Consider the following 19926-nt stretch of genomic DNA (forward strand, 5'->3'; position numbering starts at 1 on the left):
GTTTCTGTCTGTGACATTCAATGCAAGAGAAGTTACATGGTGGCCTGGAGATGCCAATATCTATGCACCATCAGGAGCATTTCGTGTACACATTGACAAAGGGGGAATGGACCACACAGCACAAGGAACAATGAAAGTTGTGTTTAGGCTTTGCAGGGTCATCATCGTTCACACTGGCTCTGCTTGCAGCTTCATTCCGAACTGTTTATTGCTCTTCCGTTCCAGGAATTAAGACAACTATCACCAGGAAATGAATGGCAAAGTTTTCATGGAGAGGTTTGCTAATGTTCTGCTGCAAAATATTCCTCTGAATCTGACAACAGAAAAGGACAATGTGTCATACTACTCTGTTATGATGGATAAAGCTCCAACAATGCAGTGGAGGAAAGCAGATATTTTGCTCCGGGCACAAAGGATTGTTCCACTGGATAAGATGAACCTGGATTGAATAATGCAGAGTTAATGGAGTTCGCAGCACTGTACAAGCCAAAAACACCATGTAACCAGGTTGGTGAACTGGCAAAATGCTAAAGGGAATAGTGTAATCTGGCTTGCTTTACGTCACACGCATTTAAATCCAACTGAAAATCTATGGTCCCACGTGAAAGGTAATGTGGCAAAAAATAACAAGAAGTTCATGCTCGGTGAGGTTGAAATGCTAACATAAGAAGCCATTGCAACGGTTACTCCACAGGACTGGTCTCAAATTGTCAGCCATACCACAAAGACAGTTTATGAGGCATGGATTCGTGAGGGCTGCTGGAAGAACACATTTAAGAGAGGATCATTTCAATTGGCTCCAGTTCTACATCCAAGGAAGAGGTTTGCTCCCTTTACGCTGTAACTGTATGTATAAAAGATTCAATGATGTAACTGCTCTGTTCAGAACTGTCATTCCTTTATCACAAAAGAATTTTTGCCTGGTGGCTAGCTAATGGCTGTGAGTTAAGGTACATTTGGCATTATCGCTACCCTCTGGTGCTCGCAGCACATGCTCACAACTACACTTCCCTCCATTCAATCCATACCAAACTGTCAAAATTCGCAACCTTTTTAAATGAGCTATAATCATCTCTGTTTAGTTTTAATAATTATTCTAAAAGTAAATGAGAAATATCACAAAATACACAGCAAAGTGAGACTGTTTCCTTATGGCACCAGATGTGACTAAAGAAATCAGCCTTATAAAATTTCTTCATTAGTAAATTAGGAGAGATGCAAAACTGAAATTATTTTTTATTATTTATGTGAACAAAAGACCAAATTTCAAAGGGAGGAAAGATTTATGGAAGGAATATTGCACTATAATATTTTATGCACAAATGGGGAAAACAAATACAGAAACAACTAAAGTTTGGAAAGGAGCTGTCAGGCAAGCAGATCAAATGCAGGGATACAAACAGTTCTCCCAATTCAAAACTGTCTATCCATCATTTGAAAATGATCCTTGACAAGGAATATTTTGACATCAGTTAGTAGAGCTCACCCTGACAAAGTCAAGGATCTGAAGTATAGTAATTCTTGTCCATTAGAAAAATTGACTGAAATGACAACTGATCCATGTTATAAGATATTTGAAAATGTATTGAGTGGCAGCAAAGCTTGCTCCTTGCACAATGACCACGGAGCAACAGGAATGTTTGCGACAAACTAGTTCAATCAAATGAAGATGACAAAACAGAAATGCACAGCATTATCATCAGAGAACAGAAGACTGTTGTTTGCGACAAACTAGTTCAATCAAATGAAGATGACAAAACAGAAATGCACAGCATTATCATCAGAGAACAGAAGACTGTTGCGTCTGGCCACAACACTGAGACAAATGTTCAGTCATTATATCATGGACTGACAAAGGATCTCTGTACTCTAAAGAACCAAACAGTTCCTAGTGACTTATGTTTGTTTTTGAGTTTTTGCTTCAATCCATTACGCATTTAGAATTTTTTCCCCTCAAGGTCAAATGGCCAATAATTGTCATGATGCAAGTGTTTTGCAAAACTTATGTGATAAAACTCACATGAAGAGACCACAGCTGTGAAAAGACAACTCATCGTTTCTTCACCATAGCTTCCCACTTAGCTTTGTCAATAAGCAAGAATTGTACGATTATTCTCTCACAACCAACACTCTGCTCACTCATTGCTCCGTGTGACTTTCTTGATTCCAGAGTTAAAAACAGTTCTAAGAGATTTTAATCTGGACACTATCCATAACAGTAATAAGAATTCAACACATGTCCTGAAGGACATTCCAAGAGAACCTTTCCAGAGCTGCACAGATGATTGGAAACACCGCACTCACAGGTACATAAATAGAGGGCAGAAGTCCTCTGAATTGGATCAAGATGAAACATAAACAAGCTGCTTATCCATTTTTTAACAGACCTGTTAACAGAAATACTTCAAAAAGCTCTTGACTTACCTCAATTTCTTCTTCCTCTTCATCTCGCTCTTCCTCAACTTCTTCTCTCTCTAATGCCTTATCAAATGCAGTCTGGGGGAAATTGTATATATCACCATGCTGCAAGGATAAAAAGGTCTTAGTATCTTATATGCAAAGCAGATACATACTACATCTGAAAAAGAAATCAGACAGATCCTCCACATACGAGAAGTTAGACACAGGTACTACTTAGTTATTTTCATGCTTTATGGATCATAATTGTTACCTATCACTATGACATGGAACAAGTCAGTTTTCCAATATAGCACACTTTCTCAGAGCACACATTCATTCTACTACATATCTGAACATTCAGAAATTAATACATGAAGTAAAAGGAATTTTCAAGCAGATATGACTTCAGTTTGTGTTTGAAGTTAGTTTTACTATTTATTAAGTTCTTTATATCAATGGGTACATGGTCAACATTTTTGTGGGTGAATACCTTATTCCTATCTGTCAATGAAAATAATCAATTTCTGAAAATATAACGCAACTCTATAGACAAACAAAAATTACTCATGTAGCAGCAGGAGCAAATGCATCAGAGTTATTTAAATGGGCAAGATTTCAGAGCCAGTGGCTCCCTTTTTGTGGAAAGGTTGAAGTGTAAGGAAGAGGGATGAAGGAAAAGGACTGGTGAGGTTTAGGAAATGGGGAAAACTATGGGAAAGTTGCCCAGAACACTGGGTCAAGGGAGACTTACCGGATGGGATGAGAAGGAAAGACTGGTTGTTAGAGGCTGCACTAGGCAAGATATGAAAACCTCAGAGCTTAAAGAGTAGAAGATAGGGTAATAAGCACAACAGAGACTACTGACAAAACATAATTCTCCCCATAGTCTTCCTTGGATGTAATTATCCCGTCAGCCCAGTGTGCTCCCTACCGCCGTTGGATAAGCAGCTGCAGCAGCAAGTCGTATACTCCTAGCTCACGCATTTGTTACATAGTTTAATTCTTAATTTCTTTGCGTGTTTTTGGTACTTGCATTGTTTAATTTATAAATTTCGAGCGTATTATAGTATTTGATAGTTGTAGCATCGCGTTTTAGTACCTGAATAGTGTAAAATCGCGTAGTCTCCTTCCGCCACCGAGCAGTGTGTCAGCAGTGCACAAGTAGCAGCATTACTGCATTTACTAGGCAATCTTGTATTTTAATAACCATTTAAATTTTGTGTCGATTTGTTTGTGCTCTCTGTGGATTAGTTCAGACGTTCTTCACACAACAGTTTTTAGCATGGATAGGGATTGCAACTGCTGTGTTCGGATGCAGGCTGAGTTGGCATCCCTTCGCTCCCAGCTTCAGGCAGTGTTGGCTTCGGTCACACAGCTTGAGGCTGTTGCCAATGGGCATCACTGTGGGGGTCCAGATGGGGGTTTGTCGGGGACGGCCAGCTCGTCCCACGTATCCCCCGTTCGAACTACGACTGTGGTTGCCCGGGATACTGCCTGCATTGAGGCTGATCCCTCACCTGTGGTAGAGTGAGAGGTCATCTCAAGGTGTGGCAGGGGGCGAAAGACATTCCGGAGGGCTGAACGAAAGGTCTCTCCAGTTTGTCTGACGAACCGGTTTCAGGTTCTGTCTCAGGCTGATACTGATCTTCGGCCTGACATGGCTGCTTGTCCTGTTCCAGAGGTTGCCCCTCAGTCTGCAAGATCCGGGCGGTCACAGAGGGTGGGCTTACTGGTAGTTGGGAGCTCCAACGTCAGGCGCGTAATGGGGCCCCTTAGGGATATGGCAGCAAGAGAGGGGAAGAAAACCAATGTGCACTCCGTGTGCATACCGGGGGGAGTCATTCCAGATGGGGAAAGGGTCCTTCCGGATCCCATGAAGGGTACAGGGTGCACCCATCTGCAGGTGGTCGCTCATGTCGGCACCAATGATGTGTGTCGCTATGGATCGGAGGAAATCCTCTCTGGCTTCCGGCGGCTATCTGATTTGGTGAAGACTGCCAGTCTCGCTAGCGGGATGAAAGCAGAGCTCACCATCTGCAGCATCGTCGACAGGACTGACTGCGGACCTTTGGTACAGAGCCGAGTGGAGGGTCTGAATCAGAGGCTGAGACGGTTCTGCGACTGTGTGGGCTGCAGATTCCTCAACTTGCGCCATAGGGTGGTGGGGTTTCGGGTTCCGCTGGATAGGTCAGGAGTCCACTACACGCAACAAGCGGCTACACGGGTAGCAGGGGTTGTGTGGCGTGGGCTGGGCGGTTTTTTAGGTTAGATGGCCTTGGGCAAGTACAGAAAGGGCAACAGCCTTAACAGGTGCGGGGCAAAGTCAGGACATGCGGGGACCAAGCAGCAGTCGGTAAAGTGCCGGAACTTCAATCGCTGATAGAAAGCACCGAAGCTGAAATCGTTATAGGTACAGAAAGCTGGCTGAAGCCAGAGATAAATTCTGTCGAAATTTTTACAAAGGTACAGACGGTGTTTAGAAAGGATAGATTGCATGCAACCGGTGGTGGAGTGTTCGTCGCTGTTAGTGGTAGTTTATCCTGTAGTGAAGTAGAAGTGGATAGTTCCTGTGAATTATTATGGGTGGAGGTTACACTCAACAACCGAGCTAGGTTAATAATTGGCTCCTTTTACCGACCTCCCGACTCAGCAGCATTAGTGGCAGAACAACTGAGAGAAAATTTGGAATACATTTCACATAAATTTTCTCAGCATGTTATAGTCTTAGGTGGAGATTTCAATTTACCAGATATAGACTGGGACACTCAGATGTTTAGGACGGGTGGTAGAGACAGAACATCGAGTGACATTATACTGAGTGCACTATCCGAAAATTACCTCGAGCAATTAAACAGAGAACCGACTCGTGGAGATAACATCTTGGACCTACTGATAACAAACAGACCCGAACTTTTCGACTCTGTATGTACAGAACAGGGAATCAGTGATCATAAGGCCGTTGCAGCATCCCTGAATATGGAAGTTAGTAGGAACATAAAAAAAGGGAGGAAGGTTTATCTGTTTAGCAAGAGTAATAGAAGGCATATTTCAGACTACCTAACAGATCAAAACGAAAATTTCTGTTCCGACACTGACAATGTTGAGTGTTTATGGAAAAAGTTCAAGGCAATCGTAAAATGCGTTTTAGACAGGTACGTGCCGAGTAAAACTGTGAGGGACGGGAAAAACCCACCGTGGTACAACAACAAAGTTAGGAAACTACTGCAAAAGCAAAGAGAGCTTCACTCCAAGTTTAAACGCAGCCAAAACCTCTCAGACAAACAGAAGCTAAACGATGTCAAAGTTAGCGTAAGGAGGGCTATGCGTGAAGCGTTCAGTGAATTCGAAAGTAAAATTCTATGAACTGACTTGACAGAAAATCCTAGGAAGTTCTGGTCTTATGTTAAATCAGTAAGTGGCTCGAAACAGCATATCCAGACACTCCGGGATGATGAAGGCATTGAAACAGAGGATGACACGCGTAAAGCTGAAATACTAAACACCTTTTTCCAAAGCTGTTTCACAGAGGAAGACCGCACTGCACTTCCTTCTCTAAATTCTCGCACAAACGAAAAAATGGCTGACATCGAAATAAGTGTCCAAGGAATAGAAAAGCAACTGGGATCACTCAACAGAGGAAAGTCCGCTGGACCTGACGGGATACCAATTCGATTCTACACAGAGTACGTGAAAGAATTTGCCCCCCTTCTAACAGCCGTGTACCGCAAGTCTCTAGAGGAACGGAAGGTTCCAAATGATTGGAAAAGAGCACAGGTAGTCCCAGTCTTCAAGAAGGGTCGTCGAGCAGATGCGCAAAACTATAGACCTATATCTCTGACGTCGATCTGTTGTAGAATTTTAAAACATGTTTTTTGCTCGAGTATCATGTCGTTTTTGGAAACCCAGAATCTACTATGGAAGAATCAACATGGATTCCGGAAACAGCGATCGTGTGAGACCCAACTCGCTTTATTTGTTCATGAGACCCAGAAAATATTAGATACACCCTCCCAGGTAGATGCTATTTTTCTTGACTTCCGGAAGGCGTTCGATACAGTTCCGCACTGTCGCCTGATAAAGTAAGAGCCTACGGAATATCAGACCAGCTGTGTGGCTGGATTGAAGAGTTTTTAGCAAACAGAACACAGCATGTTGTTATCAATGGAGAGACGTCTACAGATGTTAAAGTAACCTCTGGCGTGCCACAGGGGAGTGTTATGGGACCATTGCTTTTCACAATATATACAAATGACCTAGTAGATAGTGTCGGAAGTTCCATGCGGCTTTTCGCGGATGATGCTGTAGTATACAGAGAAGTTGCAGCATTAGAAAATTGTAGCGAAATGCAGGAAGATCTGCAGCGGATAGGCACTTGTTGCAGGGAGTGGCAACTGACCCTTAACATAGACAAATGTAATGTATTGCGAATACATAGAAAGAAGGATCCTTTATTGCACGATTATATGATAGCGGAACAAACACTGGTAGCAGTTACTTCTGTAAAATATCTGGGAGTATGCGTGCAGAACGATTTGAAGTGGGATGATCATATAAAATTAATTGTTGGTAAGGTGGGTACCAGGTTGAGATTCATTGGGAGAGTCCTTAGAAAATGTAGTCCATCAGCAAAAGAGGTGGCTTACAAAGCACTCGTTCGACCTATACTTGAGTATTGCTCATCAGTGTGGGATCCGTGCCAGATCGGGTTGACGGAGGAGATAGAGAAGATCCAAAGAAGAGCGGCGCGTTTTGTCACAGGGTTATTTGGTAACCGTGATAGCGTTACGGAGATGTTTAGCGAACTCAAGTGGCAGACTCTGCAAGAGAGGCGCTCTGCATCGCAGTGTAGTTTGCTCGCCAGGTTTCGAGAGGGTGCGTTTCTGGATGAGGTATCGAATATATTGCTTCCCCCTACTTATACCTCCCGAGGAGATCACGATTGTAAAATTAGAGAGATTAGAGCGCGCACGGAGGCTTTCAGACAGTCGTTCTTCCCGCGAACCATACACGACTGGAACAGGAAAGGGAGGTAATGACAGTGGCACGTAAAGTGCCCTCCGCCACACACCGTTGGGTGGCTTGCAGAGTATAAATGTAGATGTAGATGTACAAAAGCAGATTTCCAAGGCCATCACATTCAATCCTGGTACCGCTGATACCTCCAAAAAATAACTTAGGAGTATACCTCTTGTCACTCAGTACTATCCTGGTCTTCAATGTATTAATCACCTACTTTGACAAAGCTATGACTTCCTAAAATCATGTCTTTAAATGAAGTCCATTCTGCCTGATATTCTGCCCATCACATCTAGAACAGCTTTTCATCACATCCCCTGATTTCCACAATACCCTTATCAAACCTTATGATCCTCCTGCATCCATTTTTCTCCCATATGGCTCCTACACCTGTTACTGTCCCTAAGGTAAGACTTGCCCTCTTTAAGCCTCCTACCAACACATATACCGGCCCTGTAACTGGCAAAACATGTACTGTCGAACTGAGAGCCATTTGTAAAAAGACGCATTTCCTATACCAGCTATTATGTAAACACTGTTTGGCCTTCTACACTGAAGCGCCAAAGAAACTAGTACAGCATGTGAGGTATTCAAATACAGAGATATGTAAAAAGGCAGAATACAGCGATGCTGACAGCAACGGCTATGTAAGACAAGTGTCTGGCGCAGCTGATAGATTGGTGACTGCTGCTAAAATGGCAAGTTATGGTGTTACAGTCAGTGCATGAGCAGTGGGACACAGCATCTCTGAGGTAGCGATCAAGTGTGGACTTTCCTATATAATCATTTGATGAGTGTACTGTGAGTATCAGGAATCTGGCAAAACATTGAATATCTGACATCGCTGCAGTCGGAAAAAGATCCTGCAAGAATGAGACCAATGACAACTGAAGAGAAATGTTCAACATGACGGAAGTGCAACTCTTCCGCAAATTGCTACAGATTTCTATGCTGGGTCATCAACAAGTGACAGTGTGCGAACCACTTAACAAAATATCATCGATATGGGCTTTCGGAGCTGAAGACCGACTCGTACCACTGATGACTGTACGACACAAAGCTTTATGCTTCGACTGGGCCTGTCAACACAAACATTGGACTGTTGATGACTGGAAACATGTTACCTGGTCGGACTAGCCTCAATTTAAGTTGTAACGAGCGGATGGATATGTACAGGTATGGAGACAACAGGGGACTGTTCAAGCTGGTGGAGGCTCTGTAATGGTATGGGGTGTGTGCAGTTCGACTGATGTGGGACCCCTGATATGTCTAAATACGACTAACAGATGACACACACGTAAGCATCCTGTCTGACCACCTGCATCTGTTCATGTCTGTTGTGCATTTTGACAGACTTGGGCAATTCCAGCAAGACAATACAACACCCCACAAGTCCAGAATTGCTATAGAGTGGCTCCAGCTGACTTTAAACACTTCCACTGGCCACCGAACTCCCCAGACATGAACATTATTGAACATATCTAGTATGCCTTATAAAGTGCTGTTCAGAAGAGATCTCCACCCCTCGTACTCTTAGGGATTTATGGACAGCCCAGCAGGATTAATGGTGTCAGTTCCCTCCAGCACTACTTTAGACATTAGTTGAGTCCATGCCACTTCGTGTTCCAGCACTTCTGCAAGCCTGCTTGGAACCTACACAATATTAAGCAGGTGCACCAGTTTCTTTGGCTCTTCAGTGCACATTGGTATGACTACCACCAAGTTGTTATCAGTTTGGATGAATGAGCATAGACAGAGGGTGTATACTGGCAACACACAATATCTTGTTGCAGGGCCGGCTCTACAACGTGACAGCTCCGACACCAGTTTCTCAAACTACGCACATGAGAATTGGTGTTACATGCCCTTGGTTCTCGCCACTAAAGTGGCCTTCATTTATGTTAATTTCTTCTATGTCAACATTTCTTCTCAGTAACTATTCTTTTCTTCACTCCCTTTTAGTTTTCCATATCTTTTATTTTCTAATTTGTCTATTTTTCCCCATCCCCACCTCTACTATGTATTACATACTTACCTTTCTGCTCTTCTCTTGCACAATATCTTGCAAGTAACCTCTGTCTTGCTTATTACCCCCACTTCAACCTTTAAGCTCTCATGTTTTCAAGATTCATCCAGTACAGTCCCCAACAATTGGTTTCTCCTCCTCTTATACCTGCCCCCCCCCCTCCCCGCCCAGCGCTCAGTAAGTCTCCTATGGGTGGGGTTCTGGACGACTTTTCCATAATTCTCCTCAGTTCCTAAACCTCATGCCGGTCCTTTCGCTTCATCCCTCTTCTCCGCCCTTCAACCCTGCCACTAGAAAAAGGAACAACTGACTCCAAAAGCTTGCACATTTTGTTAACTTTTGTGCATGTTCTCCTGGTGCCGCTTGGTAAATGGATTTTTTTTTTGTCTATTCAGTTACATTATATTACACCTTTCTGTGTCACACTGACAAACTCCATACAGGATCAAATGTACTATAAAGCTGTTGTCAACAAGTCCTACTGTTAGAAGAACTGTTTACTACAGGTTCAAGCATGGTCATCATGTGTGTTTATTACCTGCTTCTGTGCAATGAATACCTTTTTCCTCAAAATGCTGTAAGACATCAGTGTATGAATATAAGAGTAGCAATTACCTTGTCGACTTTTTTCATTTCTAGGATCTTCCATAAGGAACTCCAAAACAATTACATATAGTTTTTATATACAATTCCCTGATAGTTAAAGAAAATAGGAACTCCGTTACAAACTAAAAAAAAAAGTAAATAAAATGCTACTTTACCACTTCTACTCAAAATATCTTTAGTTTTGCCACACTTTTAGATCGGTTAGCATCACGAAATGTCACAGTATAAGAAAGATGAGTGTGAACAGTTATTCAATACAATTTTGCTTTGAAAAAATTAGTCACCCACACATCAATCTACAATATTCAAATGCTTCAGAGAAATTTAGAGTAATACCTTTAATCCCTCTCTGGGGGACACCACCTTGACGAAGCACTGTCCGTGCGGGTGGAGAGGCTTGCGTATCCGCGGGGAGCTGAGAGCTATGCCGAAGGTAGAGGACCTACTGCCGGAAAGGCCTCAGCCGATGGATCAGAGTAAGAGGGTCCCATAACGTCCCCTCTTCCCTATCCACTCCTAGTCCTACCCTATTCCCTGACCCAACCCAAGGTGTGATGCGATCCGTGCTGAGGGGTGCGTGGCACATGGGAAGATGTGTCGCAAACAGAGCCTCAGGGATACCGGGCGACCTCCCTGAGTAATTAGCCTTACACCGCATGGGATATTTGTGGTGTGAACCTTCTAGATCCACAAATCAATTACAGAAAAAGAAACTGAGGGGCAAATTGAGACCTCAGAAACCCAAACTTCGGGGACTGAACCAATGGAAGGCACTTCCACTACTGAATCAGGGTCTAGACCTGAGCCAGAAGTGGGAACTGTAACCGAGAAGCTAGACCAGATTAAGATCAAAGGCTTGTCTGGGGCCCAAAGGAGGAAGCTACTCAGGGAACAGAGGGAAAAGGAAGGAAAAGAATGGCTTCCTAAACACAAATGGAGAGAAGTAAAGGGACTAGAACCCAAGACCCCCAGGGAAAAACTGTCTCAGGTTGAAGGGGACACGCAGACCCCCACAATGTCAGAGACAGGTAGTAAGCGGATAAGGGAGGAATCAAAGACTCCCTCCTCCCTGGATAAGCGAGTCCAGAAAAAACTGGGGCAAGAAATAGGGAAATAGACCTATAGTACTGCAGTCTCACTTTTTAGGATGGCAGTTATCCAGGAAGGTTATCCACTGGTGGCCATTACCTCGCAGCAGGAGGAACTAGTACAGATGGCCCTCTTTGAAAAGATTGGAGGGGACGCTGGCCCAGGTCCCAACTTCAGGAGGGTCTATCTAGACCATGGTGCACTCATTTTTGTCTGTGAGGGGGTGCACACAGTAGAATCACTCAAGGACAAGGTGCCCATGATATCCCCATGAGAAGATGCGAAGCTGCTGGTCAAGGCGGCAGAGGAGCCTCTTAAGACCGCAAAGATATCATTATGGGTACCCAAGATCCTTAAGGAAGTCTCTCCAAAGATACTGTTCAGGAAAATAGGGGGCCCAGAACCCAAAAGTCCCGACAGAAGACTGGAGAGTGATTAACCAGAAGGTTGCTCCAGAAGGACAAACCCTGGTGGTGGAGTTATGTGAGAAGCCCCTGAAGGTGATGTGGGAGCAGGAACTTAAACTGATTTTAGGGTTCTTGCAGGTCACCATCAGGGTTCTCAAAGACCTCAAAGATGGCAGTAAGACAGAGCCTGGAGGTGCTGCAGATTAATCTGCAGCACAGTAAAGAGGCCTCTGCTGCCCTGAACCGCTGCCTGGGGCGACAGGAAGTGGACGTGGCCCGGACACAAGAACCCTGTTTATACAAAGGGGGTGTATCGGGCCTCGGAGGCACTGGAGGTAAACTGATCTATGCTAGAAATCTAAGAAACTCCAGAACATGCATCTATGTTAGAAACAGCATTTCTTTCCTGCCAATGATGGATTTCTGCTCTAGGGACTTGGTGACTATCAAAATGCAGCAATGTGAGGAAGGTATCACGAGGGAAATTGTCTTGGCCTCAGCATACCTTCCCTACGAAGACAGTTCTCCCCCTCCCTTGGAGGTGAGGAGACTGGTAGAGACTTGCCATCGGCAAGGTGACCAACTGCTGGTGGGGTGCGACGCCAATGCCCACAACCTAGTGTGGGGCAGCAAGGACACCAACAGCAGAGGTGAGTACCTTCTTGAATTCCTCTTAGCTAACAACTTAGCGTCCTGAACAGAGGCAATGAACCTACATTCAGAAATAGCAGAAGGGAAGAAGTAATTGACATAACATTTGGTTCCCTGACGATGGGTAGCTATGTCAAACAATGGCATGTGGTGTTGGAACCATCCTCATCGGACCACATGTACATTAAATTCAAGGTTGAAATGGGAATCAGACAGACCATGACTTACAGAAATCCCAGGAAAACAGACTGGGAGACATATAGGAGGGACCTTGACTTAGGCTTATCAGAAATTAAAACCACGATAAGGAAGCCATTAGAATTTGAGGAAGTAGCAGAGGCTGTTACGCGTGCCATAGTGACCTCATATCAAGACAACTGCACAATCACCAGGAAGTGCACAAATAGTAATGTTCCTTGGTGGAATAACAAATTGGAAATGCAAAGAAAACAGGTACGGAGACTGTTTAATATTGCGAGACGCAAGGAACAATGGGCTAAATATCGTGAGGCCCTTGTCAGTTACAACCTTGCAATAAGACAAGCAAATGAGGCATCCAGGAAGGCATTCTGTGAGGAAGTGGAAGGCATGGCTGCACAATCCAGACTTCACAAGATTCTCACTAGAGTACCAACTAATCCAGGAGGTACGTTGAGGAAGGAGGATGGGGAATATACAAAGACAGCACATGAGATGCTGGAATTTCTCCTCAAAACTCACTTTCCTCAATATGCTCTGCCGGATAACACAGACCAGTATGTGACCCCAGAGAGACAATGGTTCTCAGACACTCGAAGAGAGGACTGGGAATCGGCCAAGGAGTGTGTGAACTTCAACAAAATCCAGTGGGCAGTGGGAACATTCCAGCCATTCAAGTTCCTGGCCCAGATGTAATTTTGCCAGTTCTCCTGTAATAGGCAGGAGGAAAGCTTATAAGAGTCCAACATAGGCTATTCAGGGTTAGCCTAGCAGTAGGAATCATTCCCAATGCTTCGATGGCAGTGAAGGTTGCCTTCATTCCAAAGCCAGGGAGAATTGATCATACCAAGGCCAAGGATATGAGACCAATCAGTATGTACTCCTTCATTCTCAAAACACTGGAAAAACTGGTTATGTATATGTTGGGGAGAGGAGGCTATGCAGGGTCCCTCTACACCTGAACCAACACGCATACCAACAAGGTAAATCATGTGAAACAGCTCTCCACCAACTTGTTGGGAAGGTGGAAAAAGCACTTCACTTCCAAGAAATAGCCCTCTGCATCTTCCTGGATATCGAGGGGGCCTTTAGTAGCACGACCTTCGATTCCATGGTAAGGGCAGCAGAGGTGCATGATCTGGGGACCACTATATGTAGGTAGACCAGAGCCATGCTAAGTGGAAGGAAGGTAGAGGCTACCATGATGAATGAAAACATGGTAATTAAGACAACTAGAGGTGATGTTTAAAGCTTTCCCGGCATACTGATTGTTCCATAAAAACACAGGAGAACTGCCGGATATCAGTAACGTCCTGCCACGTAATTCCACAGACCATTCCATGAATTACAATGACACAAAACTTTTGGCCCACACATCAAACTTTTGGAGCTCGATTATCAATGAATCTGTGGAAATAAGATTGTCTGACAACGAGACCTCATCAATCAAGATAGCGGTTATCAGCTAAACTCTGCTTGGAATCCTGTTATACAGAAACTTCGTAGCCGACGTAGTTATCTGCATAAAGATGGAGATCGACCTGATACCGGCACACCTAGCTTTCACAGTGGAGAGCGCGAGGCGCAGTGCACGGAGCCGTTATGAACACGCACGCTGAGCAGCGCATGCGCAATGTCACCTCAGAAGGCTTTAAATAGCGGAGCTCAGCGCATACTCGCCAGTACTACTACAGTGGCACTCACCTGAAGATGGCCAGACGACTCTGCGCCGAAATATCGTGGCAGGACGTTACTGATATCCGGCAGTTCTCCCGTGTTTTTATGGAAGACAACTAGAGGTTGCCCACATGGAGGAGTTTCGTCTCCTCTAGTGTGGTGAACAAACTTATTGAGAAACTAAATTCCAGACAATGCTTCTGCCAAGGATAAGCAGATGACCTTGGCAAATTCACTGACACAGTCAGGAATATGGCACAAGGAGGGTTGGACATTGTGCAAAAATGGTGCATTAAACAGGATCTGAGAGTTAATCCTAAGAAGACTGTCATGGTGCCATTTACAAAGAGACATATTCAGTATGCAAGTTGGAATCTAAAGCTCTTCGATGAAACTCGACCTGTGAAGAGGACAATGAAATATCTAGGGGTAACCTTGGATGAGAAGCTAACTTGGACCCCTCATATTAAGATCACCTGCTCCAAGGCGAAAAGCACTTTAGTTAGTACTAGGAGGGCTTGTGGCAAAAACAGGGCCCAAAGCCCCAGGGGTATGTACTGGGTATACACCACAGTGGTTAGACCCAGGATTTCCTATGGGGCTGTAGTGTGGTGGAAGAAGGTACAACAGTGGGTTGCTGCTAAAGAGCTTGCTAAGGTGCAGAGATTGGCCTGCTTAGCCATAACGGGCGAAATTAACAGCACACCAACCGCTGGAATGGAAGCCATGCTGGACATGCCTCCACTTCACCTTTGGGTTAAGATGGAGGCAGCAGCTGGGGCATACAGACTTAAAACTGGCCAAAACTGGGTCTCATTTGGATATCCAGAATCACACACTAACATAGTGAATGAGGTAAATATAAGTATGGCTGGGGAAATGCCCGCTGACTATATAACAACTCCTAACTGCTTCGACAAGCCGTACAACATAATAATTGGAAGTAGGGAGCAGTGGGAGAAAACAGTTCGACACTGTACGGGGGACATCATCTGGTTCACTGAAAACAGATCAAGGCGTTGGGGCAGGGTTGCACAGGGTTCAGCCAAGACTGGAGAGCAGCATCTCTCTAGGGAAAATGGCCTCTGTATTCCAAGCCAAAATTACTGCGATCAGGGCATGTGTGGAGGAGAATATGAGTGGGCGCTACAATGATCGTAGCATCTACATCTATTCAGACAGCCAGGCAGCCCTGAAATCATTGGCAGCTCCTGCAACAAGATCTAAGATTGTTGCAGATTGCCACAGGGTTCTGGTGGAGCTAGGGAGAAGCAATAGGGTGTACCTAGTGTGGGTCCCTGGCCACTCAGGTATCTGTGGCAATGAACAAGCCGATAGATTGGCTAGGATGGGGGCAACAACTCCATTTATTGGACCGGAACCTGTCTTGACAATCACCAAGGCTATGATCGAATTAGAACTACGGAACTGGCTTAAGGAACAGTACATAGGATATTGGACCAAGGTCCATAAACAAAAACATGGTAAGGTAATGATGCCCAAGTCATGTTTTAAAAGAAGCTCTGTAATCCTGGGATTGAACAGGAAAGAGAGCAAACTCACGACTGGACTGATGACCGGCCATGGGAACTTCAAAAGACACCTACAAAAAATGGGTATAATGGAAGAGGACCCTAAATGTAGGATCTGTGATAAGGGTGAAGAAACTGCATCACACCTAATTTTGAATGCATGGCATTGGAGAGTAAAAGACACAGAATCTTCGGGACAACTACACCTGAAAAAATTGTGTCTAATAAAAAACTGGTAGAGGGACTCCTTGCACTATTCAAGGGCACTGGTTGGCTTTACTAGATATACAGGGAGCGATACTGCACAATAAACCTAGTTTCGGTGTGGGCAGTGGCAGGTTAGATCTAAGCTGTTTTAGCTCCCCTGTTGAAATCAAATCAATCAAATCAATACCTTTAATCTCTCTGCTCATGCCATGAATCACTGAAAAGTTCCTGCAGTACGGAAACTAGTGCACAATGACTGCTATGATAATACCATTGCATAGAAGAATCAATCTATGGACCAGCCTGCATTTGTAACTGACATCATTCTGCAAGACTACACTAAGGAAAAGATTATTTGTTTTTGTTTGAGCCCTACTTTCTGACAAGCAAGTAGCACAATGTGTCTTATGAAGTAATGACACGCCAAAAATTTTTGTTAATAATGTATTTGGCTAACAATGGAATCGCACCTAGTCATCGTCACTGATTTCATCCAAACTTACGGTATATACATGGCTTGGCCAGAAGTGAAGGTGACAGAAGTGGGAGCTCCTGATATCCGAGCATTTAGATAAAATAGTATTTTTGACAGGGATCAGACAACACATGAGTCATTTATGTTAGAGCAGATTCCAGTCAGTGGTTGGCACAGCGAAAAGACTTCAGATTGGTAATCCAAGGGTTGTGGAGTGAAGTCCCTTGGCAGAACCTCTTATTTTTTAATTTTAAATTATTATGTTACTTATATTGTAATCACTGATACGTTCATTAACAGTATGAAAAGCGAAGGAAAAGAAAAATTTGGAATTGCAAATAAATTTCCAGGCAGGGAGTGTAAAGCATACATGAGACCTTCATACGTAAAATTAGATTTTTTCATTGTATTACAGATGATGATTTACATGTATTGAAGTGATATTCATCATAAAAACAGGGAAATCTATTGTTCATGTGCAGCAGCCGAGGGTTGCTCGAAAGTCAGATTGAAACTAACAGAATACAAAATCACATATGCTTTAATTACTATCCATACCTGGAAATTTATTTGCAGAGTCCTCATGGACATTGTAAATACTATCCTTTGTTGGAAATTACTTGCAAGTCCAATTTTCTTTTGCCTTTCCTTTCTGTGCCTTTTATGAAGATATTAATACGAGGGTTGGAACTTAAATAGTGGCAACTATTTATTCATAACTGATACAAAAGAGTTACATGTTTGCACCTGTTACTGTCCTTCAAAGTAGTCACCAGCATTGTGTAGAACCCATTGCCAGCAACGGGGAAGGCTTAGTATACCGTTAGCAGAGTCTGTTCTGTTGACGGTGCGAATGGAGAGGTCCACTGCCTGTTGAATCTCTGGAACAGTTCTGAAGTGAATGCCATGAAGTTTTTCCTTCATCTTCAGAATCAAATCAAAGTCACAAGGACTTAAGTCTTATTACCATTCATTTTTGGAGCATCACCTGCAACCTGCTTTGCGAAAGAAGTGGCAACACTTTCTGCGCAACCCACCCATCATTTTGCATGACAATGCACGGGTGCATACAGCGCAAGCTGTGGCTGCTCTGTTCGGCCGATGGGACTGGGAAGTACCGTACCATCCACCATACTCCCCAGACTTAAGTCCTTGTGACTTTGGCTTGATTCCAAAGATGAAGGAACCACTATGTGGCATTCGCTTCAGAACTGTTCCAGAGAGTCACCAGGCAGTAGACTGCTCCAATCGCACCATCAACACAACAGGCTCTGCTAAAGATATACTACGCCTTCCACATTGCTGGCAACGGGTTCTACACAATGATGGTGACTACTCTGAAGGACAGTAAAAGAATGTAACTCTTTTGTACCGGTTGTGAATAAATAGTTGCCACTATTTAAGTTCCAATCCTCATATATACAACATATTGAGCATTATTTCTGTTTATTTGCAGTGTAGGTAAGGGGAGTGAGGATTGTACCAGTACAGTGGCTTGACCCCAAGACCCTTGGATTGCCATTGTGAAGTCTTTTCACTGTGCTACCTGCTGCCAAGAAATTGCTAACAAACTGCTCGTACCTCAGCTGACTCTTTTTTTCCCCCAGCAGCTGTGCGAACTCCTACTTATACCAAAAACCTGGACAAAATGGATGGTGATGGGACACAGTTCCCTTGTAACAGAATATTACTGCTGCAGGCACATGACAGTGATTTTTCAATCAAGTGTGTTTGAAATGACATTCTACAGATGCTGTTGAGCAAAAATCTTTGTCAAGAAAAAACTTCATTTTTTTGGTTCCATATCTCCATCAGTTATAATGGAACCCTTACTGAATCACTTCATTGTGTGTCTGTCCAGCTGTTAAGACTTCTTTTTCTCAGGAACAGGTAGGGATATCAAGTTGAAATTTATGCCAAATAGCAAGGTCTACTGTACTTTGGCAATGTAAAAAATTTAAGCTTCTAAGTCAAAATTTAAGCTTCTAAGTCAATGCAAACAGAGATACAGCGAAATGTGTCACATCCTCGCTATATCTCTCATCAAAACCTATAGATGAATTATCTCCATACATGTTGGGCCTGGTGGGCTAGCAGTAATGCAGATGCCTGGGAACCAATGAGGTTACAGGATTAATTCTCAGTTGAACAACAGATTTTCTAATCTTCGTTTTAACCTAGCCTTCACATCTCAATGATATGAGGAGTTGCTAGAAGCAACACATGGTTCAGATTCTACGTCAAACCATAGGTCCCCTATTTAAAACCATCTGTTCTAGTTCCTACAGCATAGCAATGCTCTAGTTCATTATTTTTTTTTAAATACAACTAGTTAAGTTCAACAGGCTTAAAAGTTCTTGAGCACCTGCTCATCATCCCTAATTTTACACCGTGCAAGTTCATCATTTCCAAAAGTGAAGACTTTGTTGATAGGATTTACTACTACAACAGAGCTGCTACAAATCAGGAATAGTGAATGTTCCACCTGACATAACACAACAATGAAAGCCTCTAATCCTTGCAGTATGGAATAAAAAGAAGGCCTGGAAATGTTCGTGTGAAATTTCCATTAACATAACTTTTTTTTTTCGAAGTAACGAAGCATTAACAACAATTGGAGGACTGTGACAAAAAACATCCAATAATGTCAAGCAAATATACAGTTAGACAAGACGCGATATGCCCAATGTAGTTTGAAACATGCTTGTGTGTTCAATTGTCTGGGCATTGTATTGGTAAAATACTGCATTTTGAGTTACCTGAATGAAGGCAAGTACCTTGGGCAATAGAACATGCCTGCTGTTACAATGTCATCAAAGCACCGCAACCCAGACTATCACACTTGGTGTTTGTTAGCTTGAGAGCTGAAATGTCTTCACATGAAAAACCCCTTTAAATAACACAGAGTTATTATAATACCTCTTGTCAAAGGAAGCACATGGAGGCTCAAAAAGAATGCATGGATTTCAAAAAGAATGCATGGATTTCAAACTAGTATAACTGGCTCTGATTTGTTCACGTGCAAAATGTAGTCACATCACTACAATTGGTAATGTATCCAATTTATGAGCTGTCATGTATTCGATTTTTTAAAGATAACGTCAGGCAGTTAGCAGCCTTCTTCATGAACACACATTAAAAGTCTTTGTTTGAAGTTCGTCATCACTTTCGTCAAGACGTCACATGAAACAGCAGCAATTTCTTGACATAATGCAGCTTCCTGGTCTTTTTGAGTGTATGAAGTTTATTGCAGTACTCTTTACTTTTTAGGTAACCCTGTAAGAAGAAGTCACAAACCGACAAATCTGGCAAGCATGCTGGCAAGTGGACATCGCTGAAATGTGAGATCACATGTTGGGGAACCATTTCTCAAACAACTGCCATGGAACCATTAACCATGTGGGCCGTGGATGCATCTTGTTGGAACTCAATGTCTGCCATGTCCATCCCTATAGTGTCCAGTTGTGGCCGTATGAAATTGCACAGCATTGCAAAATAACATGCAGGACTCACTGTTACACTACCACCACCTTCTTCCAAAAAAAAAAAAAAAATTTTAATAAGGCCCAACGATTCCTACTTTGGACACTCCACACCACACTCACTTTTGCACCGTGCAGTGGTTTTTCACACATTTCTTGT

The 19926-nt window shown here is 43.4% G+C and overlaps 1 protein-coding gene across 1 annotated transcript in view; it reads right to left on the reverse strand.

Moving 5' to 3' along the window:
* Positions 1–19926, reverse strand: part of LOC124605810 (protein MAK16 homolog) — a 69132-nt gene that overhangs the window by 11259 nt on the left and 37947 nt on the right. The window contains exon 6 of the mRNA XM_047137718.1: positions 2425–2523. Coding sequence (XP_046993674.1) covers positions 2425–2523 — 99 coding nt within the window. The remainder of the gene's footprint in view (positions 1–2424; positions 2524–19926) is intronic.

Source organism: Schistocerca americana, chromosome 3, assembly GCF_021461395.2.
Source record: "Schistocerca americana isolate TAMUIC-IGC-003095 chromosome 3, iqSchAmer2.1, whole genome shotgun sequence".
Taxonomy (NCBI): Eukaryota; Metazoa; Arthropoda; class Insecta; order Orthoptera; family Acrididae; genus Schistocerca; species Schistocerca americana.